This window comes from Elephantulus edwardii, unplaced genomic scaffold (assembly GCF_000299155.1).
Source record: "Elephantulus edwardii isolate Elephantulus edwardi_28Jun2011 unplaced genomic scaffold, EleEdw1.0 scaffold00017, whole genome shotgun sequence".
Lineage (NCBI taxonomy): Eukaryota > Metazoa > Chordata > Mammalia > Macroscelidea > Macroscelididae > Elephantulus > Elephantulus edwardii.
In genome coordinates this window covers 22477572-22492236 of record NW_006399767.1, presented here as the reverse complement: position 1 = coordinate 22492236, position 14665 = coordinate 22477572, and the positions used below count along the sequence as shown (strand labels likewise).

The window sequence follows — 14665 nt, the reverse complement described above, 5'->3', positions numbered from 1 at the left end:
ATGCAGCCAGGACGAGGCCTGTGTCACGCTGAAGTCCCTGGGATGGTGGACACCTTTCAGACAGGTCCCCTGTCTCCACAGTAAAGAAGGTGCTGGCAGGTTGAATAGAAACTTGTGCTTTAATATATCTCTGTGTATGTGAGTGTGTGAGTGTGTCAAACGACCGTCTCCAGGCCTCAGCACCGGGCCTCTGTCAGTGTTCTCTGCTCATCCTCTCAGCCAACTCAGGCCCCCTCCCTGGCGGGTCGGCCCCTGGGCACCCCGGCTGGCGGGAGTCAGTCTTTGGTACGATGCAGACACTTTGGTGTGCCGGGGGCGGGGTGAGGGGGCCACGCAGCTCTCATCATCTCTGCAACACCAAGAGGAAGATGGCCAAGGGCCCCCAGAGCTGGGAGGGGGACTGGCAGGGGGCTCCACTGCCCGGCATCACCACCACTGTGTTGGGGAAGAGAGAGGAGACAGCCAGAGCTCTGGTCAGCTCCCACAGGCAGACCATGGAAAGTGCCACTTTACTCAGCCCCGTCTCTCTGGGGGCCTGAAAGTGGGGCCCTGCCCACCCACAATGAACACAGACACACTTGTGAAGTAGTATGAGGTGGGGGTGAGGTCAACCTGCCAAGTTTCAAAACCTTGCAATACTGCCCATTAGGATAATTTATTTGACCCTCAATAAGATAGACTGACACAGTGGCTTCAACAACTGGGCCACTCATACCAACAGTGATGAGGATGGCACAGGACAGGGCAATGTTTCGTTCTGTTGTACACAGGACTGCTATAGGTCAGAAACGACTCGATGACACCCAACAACATTTGGCTTGAGTGAACTTCAGTTTCTTCATTTGTAAAATGGGTCTAATAGTAAAATAACTACTTCCCAGAGATTAGTGTGGAGAGTAAATGTAACCATTCATACCCGGGGGTTTTGTACTTTGCCTGGTACATAGTAGCAGCTCCATAAACCTCAGCTATTATATTAAAAGTGGCCAGACAGATGAGGGCACATCTAGGCCCACACATGCACAGAGGTGTATTTAGATATACACAGTGATGTTGTCAGTAGTGTAGTAAGCTTACACAGGGACAGGCCCTGAGTCTCCTAACTGTCCTCATTGCCTGAGTCACGTGAGGTCCACAGTGGGCACCAACTACCCAGACCCTGATACTCAGTCACAAATGCACACCTTCAGCCTCTCAAGACACCCAGAACGCCAATCAGATACATCCTCCCAGGTCAATGGGAGTGCCCAACCACACAGTCGCCCAGTACCCAGACACACAGTGCCCATCCACGCAGCCACATGGTGCCCAGCCGCACAGCCACATGGGACCCAGTGCCCAGCCACACCACTGCCCTGCCCCACCCACCCAAACACTCCTTCTTGTCTTTCACCTTTATTGGGATCCATCTGCTTCCGGGGACATTCTCCCTTCTTCACTGTGACGTCATCTATGGCAATATCCCCTAGGTAGCCTGAGCCTCGAACCCCCTCAAAAATAATCTGGTATAGGGTCAGAAAGCAGGGGTTGGAAAGGTGTTGTCAAATAGGATAGAACCCCGCCCCACCACCATACACCCTTCCCCCTCCATCTACCTGGCAGCACCCCCACATGCTGCCTGTACTCCTCAGCTCCCAGAACAAGCACTACACCCGGCCAAAGCTTTCTGGATAGAGCAGCAGGCCTGGGAGGGCTAGGGAAGCCGGGGCAGGAGGGGGGGGCCTTCAGACTCACCTGGAAGGGCCCACTAGGGTTGATGGGCACATGGGCCTGCTGCCACACATTGCCCTTATTGCCGCTGAGGGACCAGGCATGCATGTCCAGGGCCCCTTTGTTCCGAGACCGCACCAGGAGGTTGAGGGAGCCTGCGATGGGTGTGCAAAAATGGAGGCCATGAGCTCTGGGTGAGGAAACTGTGGGCACTCACTGAGCTCCAAGTTCCCACTGCTGCTTCCATGACTGTCCCTGTGGGAGGGGGCGAGGTCCACAGTGTGGGCATCGAAACTAACTCTAGACTGTGAGATCTTCCCGTCCTCAGACTGAGCCAATGTCCCATCAGCTCTGGGGAGACCACAGCATGGGAAAGACTGGACTTCCATTCATCAAGGTAACTCTTCCCTTCTCTGCTAATCATGTACACACACAAGCACACACATGCACACAGAGCAGGATTCTAGAAGAGCCAAGTCCCCACTTCTGATGACACATGATACATGACCTGATCTCTGCAGGTAGAGGAACAATCTTGACAGGTTTTATACATGTATTTTAAGAGGTAAATAAAACTAGCCCTTTCATGATTTCTCTACCATGGATGTTTGTTGTTGTTGTTATGTGCCATCGAGTCACTTGCAACTCATAGTGACCCTATGTACAAACAGCTTTAAACCCTGCTCTATCCTGAGCCAACCTTATTGTCTCTGACAGACAGACCTACCCTCATTACCCCAGTTACTGAGTCCATTAATCTCACCCAGGGTCTTCCTCTCCTGTGCTGTCCCTCCACCCTCCCAAGCATGACGTCTTTCTCCAAGGACTGATCCCTCCTTGCAATATGTCCAAAAGTATGTCAGACGAAGCTTCAGAATCCTTGCCTCCAAGGAGCAGCCTGGTCTAACTCTCTCTAGGACAAGCCTATTTGTTCTCCTAACAGTCCATGGTATATTCAATACTCTTTTCCAGCACCACAGCTCGAAGGCATGAGTTCTCCTTCTACCATCCCTAGTCATTATCCAGCTTCCTGATGCATAGCTGATGCTTAAGCCCAAGCTAAAGGAAAGTATTGGATGATTTAAAGAACCATGCTGGTACATATGCCACATAAAACAAAGCCCATTACTATTGAGCCAATTCTGACTTACTGCAACCCTAAAGAACAGAGCAGAAGTGTCTCACAGAATCTCAAAGGCTGTAATCGTTCTAGAGGCAGACTGTTCACATCTAGCTCCTTCAGAGTGAATGGTGGGTTTGAAATGCTGATCTTTCCGTTTTTAGTCACATTCTTAACCACTATGCCAGTGGGAAGCTTAACTATGTTAAAAACATGAAAGTGAAATGTTGGAAGCATCAGCCTGTGTGTGCTAAGCCTCTGAGTCCATAGTCATTCCAGGGGCCTAGAATTTTGGAGAGACTAGAAGCGAAGCAGGAGATCTGACTTGGCCAAGAGCACAGACAATGTCAATACCTTTTCCTGGCTCTGCCAGGCCACCTTGAGCCCCAGTAACACAAAAGACCTGGCCCAGGAGAGAGGAATCAATCTTAGTGGCACCTGGTGGCTGGCAGATCCATGGCACTGCCCACAGACAAAACCACACCATCTGTGACACCAGATCGACAGACTCCACTATAAGAGAGAGCCACCAAATGTTACCTGCGTGGGATGAAAGGAGTTGGCATGGACCAAGAAAAGCAGGTGAGACTCAAGGTCTGAGGACAGCTGATGCCAGAGCTGCTGGAAGGGGAGCAAACAGCATAGCAAGAAAAATATGCCTCCCAACAGCAGAGCCAGGCTTGGGGTGAGGAGTACACCAAACAGTCAAGGCATGAGGGGTGCCTTACTGGTAGGAGATGGGTCCCCACGAGGACTGCAACCAGCACCCAGTGGTATAAGAGGAACATGATGCCTTTCTGGGACCCTCTTAGTCCCAAAGGTACCTTTCCTTCTTAAACTGAAACTCCTCATCTCCAAAATACTCTGATGTCATGTGGTGGCTAGTGAGAGTCACATCTCCAATTCCCTAGTTGACTCTTTAGGGAAAGTCTATGTCCAATTCCCATTGGTCCTCAATCAATAAAAGCTGAGACAATGAAGATCCTTTCACAATTATGAAGAAGGACTTTCACAGACTCTCAGGGTTAGATGTACTTTAGGGTTCAAAGCCAGACCTCCCTATTATTCATCCTTTCTCTCTTTCCCTCCCTCCTTTCATTCAACTAATTGGGCAGTGTAATGTTCCAGGCAAGAAGCCACAGTAGAACAGTGGTTACTCTTCTGGTAACCAAAAGCTCAGAATTTCAAACCCACAAGTCTTATGGGAGAAAAATGAAGTAATCTGCTTCTGCAAAGATTACAGACGTGGCCAGAGCAAAGAAGAGAGAAGAAAATCAAAGATATAGAGAAACAAATACAGAACTCATGGGCCATGTGAACCTCAGTTTCTAGGACCTTGAGACCAGAGGAAGCAGATAGTGCCCCACTACCACCACTGACCACTTGAAAAGGGATCACAGTCGATAGAGTAGAGGATGCAGAAGGGAAGGCAAAACCAAGAGGCTTACTGGTCTACCAGCAACTGGTGGAACCCCTGCGACTCTGGCCTTTAGCAACTTGTTGAACCTAGAAGAAAACTCACCTCTGTGGCTCAACTTTCAGCTAGATAATAAATAGGCCTAAAAGGGGACCAAGGGGGCACTTATTTCTTAGAATAACCAACCATATAAGGTCAGAAGAACAGCACTTGCCAAAGGATAAACCTCAGAAGGGAGGAGGGGGTAAAATGTAAAGATTCATGAGAATTACATAGAAATTATGTGCAATTCTCATGGAAATGAGAATTACAGGGTGGAAATGGGAAAATGTGATTGTTGTTGCTGTTGTGTGCTATTGCATCGGAACCGACCCATAGCTGACCCTCTGGCGGGTTTTCAGAGTCAGTTAATCACATGGGAGGAGATTGCCCATCCTTCTGCGGAGCAGTTGATAGATTCGAACTGTGTTCCTTCAGGATTCCAGCACAGCTTCTTTCCACTAGGCTACCAGTGCGATTACATTGTAGTTATTATAAAACAAAATGTGTATGAAATGTTAAAGGAGAAACCAACTTGCTTTGTAAATTTTCACTTACTCTCACATCCACAGTAATACAGACTTGGAAAATTTATGGCGTTTCTACTCTGTCCTATAGACACTAGATGTTGGAATCAACACCAACAAGCTTGGATTTGACTTACATGACAGGCAGGTCTTAGGGTTTTCAAGAAGTACCTTTTTTTTTTTTTAATTATTGTCAAGCCTTTCTTCCAAAGGGCCTCTGGGGGCAGAGGATGGACTCAAACCTCCAGCCTTATATGCCTGTTGTGCTGTTGATTGCCATTGAGTTGAGCACAACTCATAGCAACCCTATGAACAAAAGACCTGAAGCCTTTCTACAACTACTGTCATTTCTCAAAGTTCTCAGAGTTTCCAGAGGCATGTAGTTTAGGAAGTAGATGCCACTCCTGTGTATATATATGTATGCAACATATATGTATAAGGGAAACTCTGATGGACTAGTGGTAAGAAGCTGACTGAAGTCCCAAAGGCATGCAGTTCAAATCCACCAGCTGCTTCATGAGAGAAGGATGAGCACTCTCCTTCCATGCAATTAACTGCCTCTGAAAAGACACTGACAGCAACAACAACGTGTATATGATGTATAACATGTATATGTATTTATCTCTCTCTGTGTGTAACAGCTTCTATATGTAAAAAAAGTCTCTCTGGAAAGCCACCCTCAAAAGTCCAGCACACTGATTGTCTCTGGAAAGGGTCTATAGGTGGCAGGAGGACTGAGGTAGGAGGAGCATTGTCACTATGTCCTTTTGATCCGTGAGAAATACAGTATCTTTTCCTGAGCACACATGAGTGGACAAGTGAATGCTTTATAAATAGTCCCTTCCTCGGTGGAGCCCTCTGTGACCAGACCCCCTGATTCAGTCAGATCTCCCCGTTCTGAGCTGTCATGGCTCCTGTCTCACACAGACACAAGTCACAGGGGTCACTTAAATCCTATCTGGTGCAATTAGTCGCTTTAGGTCTGTCTCTCTCACTTGACTGAATATGCCAAGAGGATGGGGAATGCATCCATCCTGTTCACTGCAGGTCTGGTGTCTGCACAAAGCAGGAGCTCCGGAGTGATGGCTGTACTGATGAGTTCATTGATTAATCTGAGTCACTTACCGAAACCATCTCTCCTGTGGGGCACTCCTTGGGCTCACCCCCACACAGGGCTCCCTCTCTCCACTCACAAACAAATAACCATCAATCTCAAGTTTAGTGTTTGGGGAAGTCAGACAGACCAGAGTTGCTGTGTGCTCTTGGGCAAATTTGTCACCTCCCTGTGCTGTATGGAAATACCTCCCTCACCCGGTGGCTGGGACGGCTGATGAGACCATACATTCAAGGTCATCACCTAGAACCTGGCAAGCATTCAATCCAATCAGCCTCGTTTTTCTCTCCTTCCCTTTACCACATCCACCTTATTCTGTTACATAGTCTTTCTTTTGCAGACTTGACCACCCTTCATAACACTGAGATCTTAGTTAAGTTGGATTTGAACTTCCCTCTGCCAACCTTCTTCCCGTAGCTGCATCAAGAGTGTGTGCCTTAGCATAGTTGGAAAGCCCAAGCCTCACAAGGACCAGTCCCCAGCCTCCTGCAGACCCCTCCTCCTGACACCCACCCCGCCACCCCCTCCCCACACATTCAGATGGGCTACCTGATCCCTGGACTCACCAATGTGCTTCCCGTACATGTGGTAGAAGAAAGAGACGCAGTAGAATTTGGCGCTGGCATTGTAAAGGGGACTCACCAACCGCGCTCGGTCCCCCAGCTCCCGGGGCCGGGATGTCTCAATGAACATGTAGTAGCCTGTGGAGGAGGAAGAGATGCACCAGCTACCTCCTCCTTGTCAGGCCCTAACCTCTTCCCACCAACTTCTTTCTCTGAGTGAACCTCAACTGTCTGAGTCTGAGGTGGTTCACTTAATCCTACTCATCTGCCTCCCTCACAGCACAGCACAGCACAGCACAGCACAGCACAGCACAGCACAGCACAGCACAGCACAGCACAGCACAGGAGTCTGAATTTCTGCTCAACTGCCATGTCTCTGCTTCCTGATTCTCTGCCAGGGCACAGCTATGTCTTCTCCCTCAGAATGGGGATCCCTGAGAGCAAGGCCATGTTCTTCCCTCAAACCTGAACCTCTTGAGGGCAGGACTGCATCTCCCCATTAGATTAGGGTTCCCTGAGGGCAGCACTGAGTCTCTTTCCCCTCAGACTAAGGTTCCCTGAGGGTAGGACTGTGTCTCCCCCTTAGACTGGGGCTTCCCTGAGCTCAGGAGTTATTTCCACCATCTCCTATCCCTCTAGACAAGGGTTCCCTACAGCTAAACTCTTCTCTGAAGCAGTTCTCCGCTGCTGGCAGAAGGCCACGCTCCTCACCCTCAGGGGTGCCACTGATGTCAGTGGGGGGACCAGTATTGGGTGAGCGCTTGGGATTCTGGGTGAGAGCATTTTGCCGTGTCCAGTCAAAGTTGTCAGTCAGGTCCTGGGTGTAGCCACAGATCTTCTCATCCTCAAAGTGGCAAGTGTTGTCTGTATTGAGAAAATGGGGGTAGGGGGTGGACAGTGAGTTAAAGAGGGGTTAGCTTCCTCAGCCCCTCCAGGCCCTGTCACCCCTGAGGCTCAGGCTCTCCTGAGCATTCTAACAATGAGTTCAGGATTTCAGGGCTTGAGGAACCAAGTAACCATACCCGCTGACAAATCTCTTCCTGGAACAGGACTTTTTAACCTTTTCTGTGCCAGAGATCCTTTTGGTATTGAGAGATTCCTAAACACCTTATCTCAGATTGGCCATTTGTGATGCAGAACATGAAATGCACAGGATTATAAAGGAAATCAATTACATTGAAACACGATTTGTCGAAATATTTTGTTTTTCAAAAGAAAACACAAATTTGTGGCACAGTAATAAATGGCCTAAATCACATGCTCCTGTGTTGAGTCTGATAACAACTGTGACTCTGAAATCCTAATGAAGGTAAATGATATTATGAGACACTGGAAACAACAGAAGGAAGGTGTGAAAACTCCTGGATCCTACTGACGACAAAGTCACAAGTGTGGCTCACACCACTGTGGTTTATTTCCTGTGTTCATAATGAGAGAAGAGATGCTAAATTTCTGCTAGAAATTAGGGGAAAGAAAGAAACCATTGTCTGTCTTCCCAGTTCCAGGCTCACGGACGCCTGGCTTGTACACACAGATCCCTGGGTGGGTCTACAGACCACAGACAAGGACCCCAGCTCCCGTGACAGGGCAGGTGGGTTAGCTTGGCTTCTCCTTTCATTCTTTCAGGACAGTCATGTGGGTATTTATTTGCTCCCTGTGGGATCCCAGGGGCTTAGGATGGTAATGAATGAGGGAAGGAAATCCTGAATTTGAAATGCTTTCATTCCACTACACTCATCTTCCTCTCCTCACACACATGCTTTAAACCCAGGAATAAATCCTCCATATGACTTCTCTAATGGGCCCTGCTGACTCTGCTTCCTTCCCTGGTTATGGCCTTCCCTCTCACCAAGCCAGCAGAGACACAAGCATATCTCTGGGAGCCCCTTCCATCCTTTGTGTTGGTAAAGAGAAAAGGAAGTAGGGGATGAGGAGCTCTCACCTGACAGGTTTGGAGAGTTGATGGCTGAGGAAACAAGAGGGGAAAACCAAGTCAGAACAGGGGTGTGAGTTGTGGGGACAAGATCTTCAGAGCCACAATGGAACTAGACAGGCTAAGCCTCCATAAAGGCCATGCAGGAGGGAGACACGAGCCCAGGAACAGAATAAGGGGGTGCAAGGAGTTTCTGGACATGAGAGAGGCCCACTCTTCCCATTACCCCCGCCACCAGCACCACCTACGCTCCGTATAGTGGATGATGCGGGAAGCCATGTCACCAGCCCCGAAGGTGGTGTAGGGCGTAAGGCGGACCTCGTAGCTGTGAGGCACACGGAGGTCAGTCAGGAGATACTCCAGCAGCTGCCCCTTCTCCACACGCCGCACTGGGATGGCTTTCACCATGGCATTGTGTTGGTTCAGCTGCAGATATAAGGAGTTTCCAGATGCCCAGCAGGCCACACCCTCCCTGAGAGTACCAGACCAGGCCCCTGGGAGGACTTAGGGGGGCAGTGTGAAGAAACAGAAAGAGCAAAGGACTAGGAGTTAGGTCCTCAGTTTCCTTGTCTGTAGAATGGGCAAGTCACATCTTCCAGACAGCAGCATATGGTGTTGCTATCAACGTGTGTGGGTACTATTTTAAATGTTTGTCTTTCATTAACTCATTGAATCTTCAAAATAACAATCCTATCAAGTAAAAATCAAAACCAAACCCATTACCATTGAGCTGAAATGGACTCATGGAAATCTACCACCGAGTTTCCAAAGCTGTAAATATTTATGGGAGGAGACTATCCACTTTCATCCCAAGGAACAGATGGTAAATTCAAACAGCCAAACTTTCAGTTACCAGCCCCACATACAATGCTATGCACCCTGGACTCCTTATTATAATTGTCCCCATTTTACAGATAATTAAACTGAAGTCAATGAGACTTGTAGTTTGTTTAAGCTTACACAGCACTGGGATTCCAGCATAGGCAGACTATTCTGGTGCCAAACTCTTAACCTTCAGACCAACTGTCCATTGGCCTTAGCAGATTCATGTGGAATTAGACTAGATATGAAACCACCATGAGACCAGTGACTCTGGCCTTGGATTCTAGAGAGTCCACAGAAGAAAGACTGACACGTAATACCTACTGCCTCCAGCTCCTGGCACTAGAATAGACATTGACTCTTCTGTAAGCAGTGCCAACTCTGGCTTCTATGATCCCAACAGATTTCTACCAATTCTCTGTTCCCAGAGCATGGGTTCAGAGGGAACAGGTCTCCAGAACCTCTGAGCTCCTGCTGCTGTGTCCAGTGGACTATCTCTTCCCATGAAGAGTTCACTTTATTAGAGGGTCAGTGCCTAAGCCCCTGTTTCCAACCCCTGCCCCTGGCCTTGATGAGTATTTCCAGGGTCAGCAATACCACTCTGCCCACACCTGGGCCCCAGCTCCTACTTGGCCCACCTGTCGAACACTGAGTCTGTAGTTGAGCAGGGGGTCCACGGCATCGGGCTCCCTCTGGGTCCACTGCAGCACGTAGGAGTAGTTCTTGGACAGCTTGTGGCTGCGGGTGGGGTTGGGGGTGTCGAAGTAAAACTCCGGGCTGTAGGCTTTGGCTGAGAGGGTGGGGAGGGGGCATGGGGCCGTGGGAAGTGGGGGTATGGGGGAAACAGAGAAAGGAAGCAAGGGAGAGGGAGACAGAAGAGGTTGGGGTGGAGCAGAGAGAGGACATGGAGGAGACAAAGAGAAATGTGATATTGTAAGAAGAGGAGATGTTGGGAGAAGAGGGAAAGGGAGGGAAGGGAGGAGATGTGGAGAAGGGAGATTGACATTTTGAGAAGTTATATGAATAAGAAAGTAAAGATTGAGAGAGAAATAAAGAAAAAGATATTTGGGGAGACACAGAAAATGGGAAGACAGAGGGAAAGAGATTGAGAGAAAAACGAGGGTGGAAAATATTTAGGGAGAAGGAAGACAAGATAGAGTAGGAAAAATGTGGGGAGACAGGGAAAGTGTGGGAGAACAGGGGAGAGGGGAAGGAGGTGGGATATGTCACAGGGGCCTCTGGCTGGCAGGGCTGGGTAGGGAGGGGCTGGGGAGGTGGCCCGTGACTTGCCATCTTATCCCCTTGTTGAGTGGGGTGGAGGAGATCCTGAATAGCTGAAAGGGCACCGAGGCAGCCCGGGGCTACTGCAAAATCTGTGGGTGCAGTGGAATGGGGACAAGCATGCCTAGGGCTCTCCAGAGATAATGCCACCAGTTCAGACAGAAAGATGGCGCTCTCCAAATAGTGGATGAAGGTGGGATGGGATACCAGAAATCCTGGCAGCCCTCTCCACTCCCCTTGGTGCTCATCGTAAACACCCCCACCCCCACAGCCCATGTGAAGTCTCCATGGTCCACCTGGGAATGGCTTGGCGAGGAGTTGGGAATTTCTGGGAGCCAAAGAGCCTGCACCATATGTATTGGTTGGCTCAGTATCCCCACCCCTGATAGTCAAGAGCTGTTGAGGGGAGTCTTCTCTCTTTTAAGATATAACTTGGGCCCTCAATTTACGGCCTGTGGTGCAGGGTAGGTAGAGATTCTCAAAATCTCTGGAGACCCTGGAGGATAGAAACCTGGCAGTCGAGATGAGGCAGTGCCAAGGGCTTAAGCTTGGTGTGTGGGGAACTGAAGATGAGAACGAAGAACAGCTGGAAGTCAAGAGGGAGGCTGGAAGGGGTGGAGCCTGTGCATGGGGTGAAGGTAGAGGGTAGAAGGGGTGGTGTCAAGGTCTGGTGAATCCATGCCCAAGAAAGGTGTAAGAATAGGGTTGAGCTATAATGAATGGGCCAGGTTCCATTCCTTTGAAAGGAAAGGTCCAGATTGAAGTGTCTGTGAACTGAGCTTGGGACTGTCAGAGAAAATCCTTGACTGTTTGGAGGGGATTGGGCGAGGTCTACACCTGGCTTGGATGGGCCTTGAAAAGCAAGGCTTAATAGCGACTAGTTAAAGAGCTTCAAAGAGTAAAAGCAGCTCAGGGCTGGCGCCAGGTGGGCGTGGCCGAGGGGGCGGGACCGACGGGAGGCTCACCAGAGACCTGGAAGAGGCAAGAGGCCGAGCCCACGTCGTTGGAGACGCTGCACTCGTAGCTTCCGCTGCTGTCGCGAGTGACGGCGTCCAGGCGCAGCTCAGCGTGGTCCAGGGCCTCGGCGGCGGCGGGGACAACCGGCGGCGGTGGCAGCAGCTGCCCTTTGAAGCGCCACACTGCCGAGGCGATGCGCTGGGGGCTGCCACGCAGCAGCGAGCAGCGCAGGAGCACCGGCCGGCCCAGCGCCTGGCGCACGTCCTGCGAGCTGGGCTCCACCTCCGGGGGGACTAGGGGCGGGAGCGGTGGTCAGAGGGACCCTGCCCACAGAGTGGGGGGCAACACGTTCACCCCTACCGCTATGCCCCTCAACCTGAAAGAGTCTCAGGGCGAACACACTCTTACAGTAGCCTAACACCGTCTGGCCTCTTACTGATCATCAAGCACGTCTGACATTGGTGTATGTGATGACAAGTAGCATAACGTTGAGGTTTAGAGAGTGATCTCTGGAACTAAATGGTTTAGGTTTAAATTCCAGCTGTATCATCGGCTAGTTGTGAGACCTTAGCAAGTGAACTAACTTCTCTGTGCCTCGATTTTCCCATTTGTAAAAGTGGGAGGCTTGAGAGAAGCCATTTATAGGGCTGTCGTTGTTGCTGTGTACCAAAGAGTTGGAACCGACCCACAGCTGACCATCCAAATGGATTTCAGAGGCAGTTAAACGCACGGGAGGAGGTTGCACAGCAGCTGTGGCCTTAGGGATTGCAGCGCAGCTTCTTGCCACTTGGCCAGCAGAGCTCCTTCTATAGGGCTGCAGAGGGCTAAATTAACATTAACGTGCACTGAACTACGTTTGGCCCTGTTATTTGAGACAGTATCCTCTCTTTGAGGGTCCTTTCTCTTTCAAACCCCCACTGACACCTGTCAAAAACGCATTATTTGTGTTCTGGGTTCCTGGGAGTGAAGACAGGGGATATTTGATAGAGCAAATGGGGCAAGGGTCTCAGTGTCATAGGGGATGGATGTGTCAAGGAAGATTTAGGTAGAGGGTTTGGGTTGGGGGACAGGGTAAAGAGGCAAAGCTGGGGACTGAGAGAAGCAGCTGTGACTGTAATTTGTACTGGGCGGTGGAACTCACACTGCACATTCAGCTGCACCTGGGCCTCGCGGGGGCGCACGTTGAAGCCATTATAGCGAGCCGTCTGGCAGCGGTAGGTCCCGCTCATGTCGCGGCTCACACGCTCCAGCCGCAGCTTCCCGTCCGGCGTCTCCTCCAGGAGCAGCCCCGAGGGCAGCAGCGCAGCCTCCTTGTCCACGCGCGACCAGAGCACAGGCGGCCGCGGCTTGCCCCGCACCTCGCACTGCAGCTCCGCGGGCGAGCCCTCGCGCACAGTCACTATGGCCCTGCCCTTGGGCACGCTGATTGTGGGTGGCACTGCAGGGGCCGGGGAGAGGGAGAGAGGAAAGCCGCAGGATTAGAGCTCCCTCTGGCCTCTACCCGTGGGTTTCTGGGAGCTGATCTATCTATCTTTCTTTCTCTCCTTCCAGACTTTTGATCCCACGAGCCCTTCAGCGTTTCCAAAGTCGAACTCATCTTAACAAACTCCCTCTACCTCCTGGGTTCCCTGTGTCAGGGTCTCCCAATTCAGAAGGAGATCTGAAGTCACCTTGACTTATTCCCTCTTACCCCTCTTCAAACACTGAGGAGTTGCCTGTTAAACATTTCTATTAAATATCTTCACTCAGATCCCTCTCTCCTTCCCACTGGAACAGGGCCAGTTCTCCAGCTTCTCCTTAGACTGTTACCACAGATGTGAGTCTGTCCTCCATCTTTCTTGCTTCTGTCAAAGTCATGCAGGCAAGCCCTTTTTGGAACTCTACATTACACTACTTCATGTTTTACAAAAGACCTACAATTAGTACCTGCTTCCACTAACTAAAAGAAATCTGAAAATTTTTATTTTAAAAAATAAAGAACCCAGGGTTCACTGTTTGTTTTGAAGTAAGTTACTAAAGGAATAGCATTCACCCTAAACTGTCATCATGGTGTCTCCAAGCTCTTTCCCCAAGAGTTACCCTCAGCTTCTCAGTATCAAACTGCATCTTTGAATGGTGTCTTTGAACATTAGTGTTATTGGGGGTTTACGATTTGGTGTGATTTGGCATTTGGGGGGTCTGGAGGCACTCAGAAATTCTCCACATATAAACTGCTGGCAATGCTTCCTCATTCTACCATTTTGGCTTATGAATGGTTTCCCAGGAATAGTCTACTTTCAAGTTGTTGTTATGTGCTAACTTATGACTCAGAACGACTGAACCCTGTTCTATCTTGTGTTAACCTTATTGTCCCTGACACACCTATCCCTAATCATTGAATCAATCCAACTCATCAAGGGTCTTCCTCTCATGCTCTGTCCCTCCAACCTCCCAAACATGATGTCCATCTCCAAAGGCTGGTCCCTCCTTGCAACACGCCCAAAGTATGTCAGAGGAAGCTTCAGAATCCTTGCCTCCAAGGTGTAGCCTGATTGCACACTCTCTAGGACAAATATGTTTGTTCTCCTAGCAGTCCATGGTATATTCAATGCTATCCTCTAGCACCACAGTTCAAAGTCATCAATTCTCCTTCTATCATCCCTGGTACAGCTTTCTGAGGCATAGCAAGCAACTGTGAAGACTAGGGCTTGGATCAGGTGCACCTTAGTTTCTAGATTGACATTGTTGCTCTTCAGTAATTTGGAGAGGTCTCTGCTGGTAGATTTTCCCAATGCAATTCATCTTTTTATTTCATGGTTGCTGGAACAAAGAGTGTTGATTGTGGAGCCAAGCAAACTAGCTGTTAGCAATCTCAGTATTTTCACTGTCTATCATGATTCAGTAGTTGGAAAACATGGACTCGGTGACAGAAATGGAGCTGGAGAGAGAATGATCAAATTTTGCTCAATGACTTATTCATAGCAAATACACTTTTTAAGAGACATAAATGCAGGTTATATACCTGGATTTCACCTGATGGTATGCATAGGAATCAGATAGATTACATCTGTGGAAAGAACCGCTGGAGAAGCTCATTATCAGCTGTGAAAACTAGGCCAGGAGCTGACTGTGGAACAAACCACCAACTACTCATATGCAAATTCAAGCTGAAGCTGAGGAAAATTAAACCAAATCCAAGGCAA

General features: G+C 49.5%; 1 protein-coding gene across 1 annotated transcript in view; it reads right to left on the bottom strand.

The window, feature by feature from the left end:
- Positions 1–343: 343 nt before the first annotated feature.
- The window catches only part of MDGA1 (MAM domain containing glycosylphosphatidylinositol anchor 1), a 66452-nt gene continuing 52130 nt past the window's right edge, over positions 344–14665 (bottom strand). The window contains exons 8-17 of the mRNA XM_006882024.1: positions 12625–12921; positions 11492–11776; positions 9884–10035; positions 8672–8849; positions 8433–8456; positions 7202–7354; positions 6494–6628; positions 1735–1865; positions 1394–1502; positions 344–435 (exon numbers count right to left, since the gene is read on the bottom strand). Coding sequence (XP_006882086.1) covers positions 344–435; positions 1394–1502; positions 1735–1865; positions 6494–6628; positions 7202–7354; positions 8433–8456; positions 8672–8849; positions 9884–10035; positions 11492–11776; positions 12625–12921 — 1556 coding nt within the window. The remainder of the gene's footprint in view (positions 436–1393; positions 1503–1734; positions 1866–6493; positions 6629–7201; positions 7355–8432; positions 8457–8671; positions 8850–9883; positions 10036–11491; positions 11777–12624; positions 12922–14665) is intronic.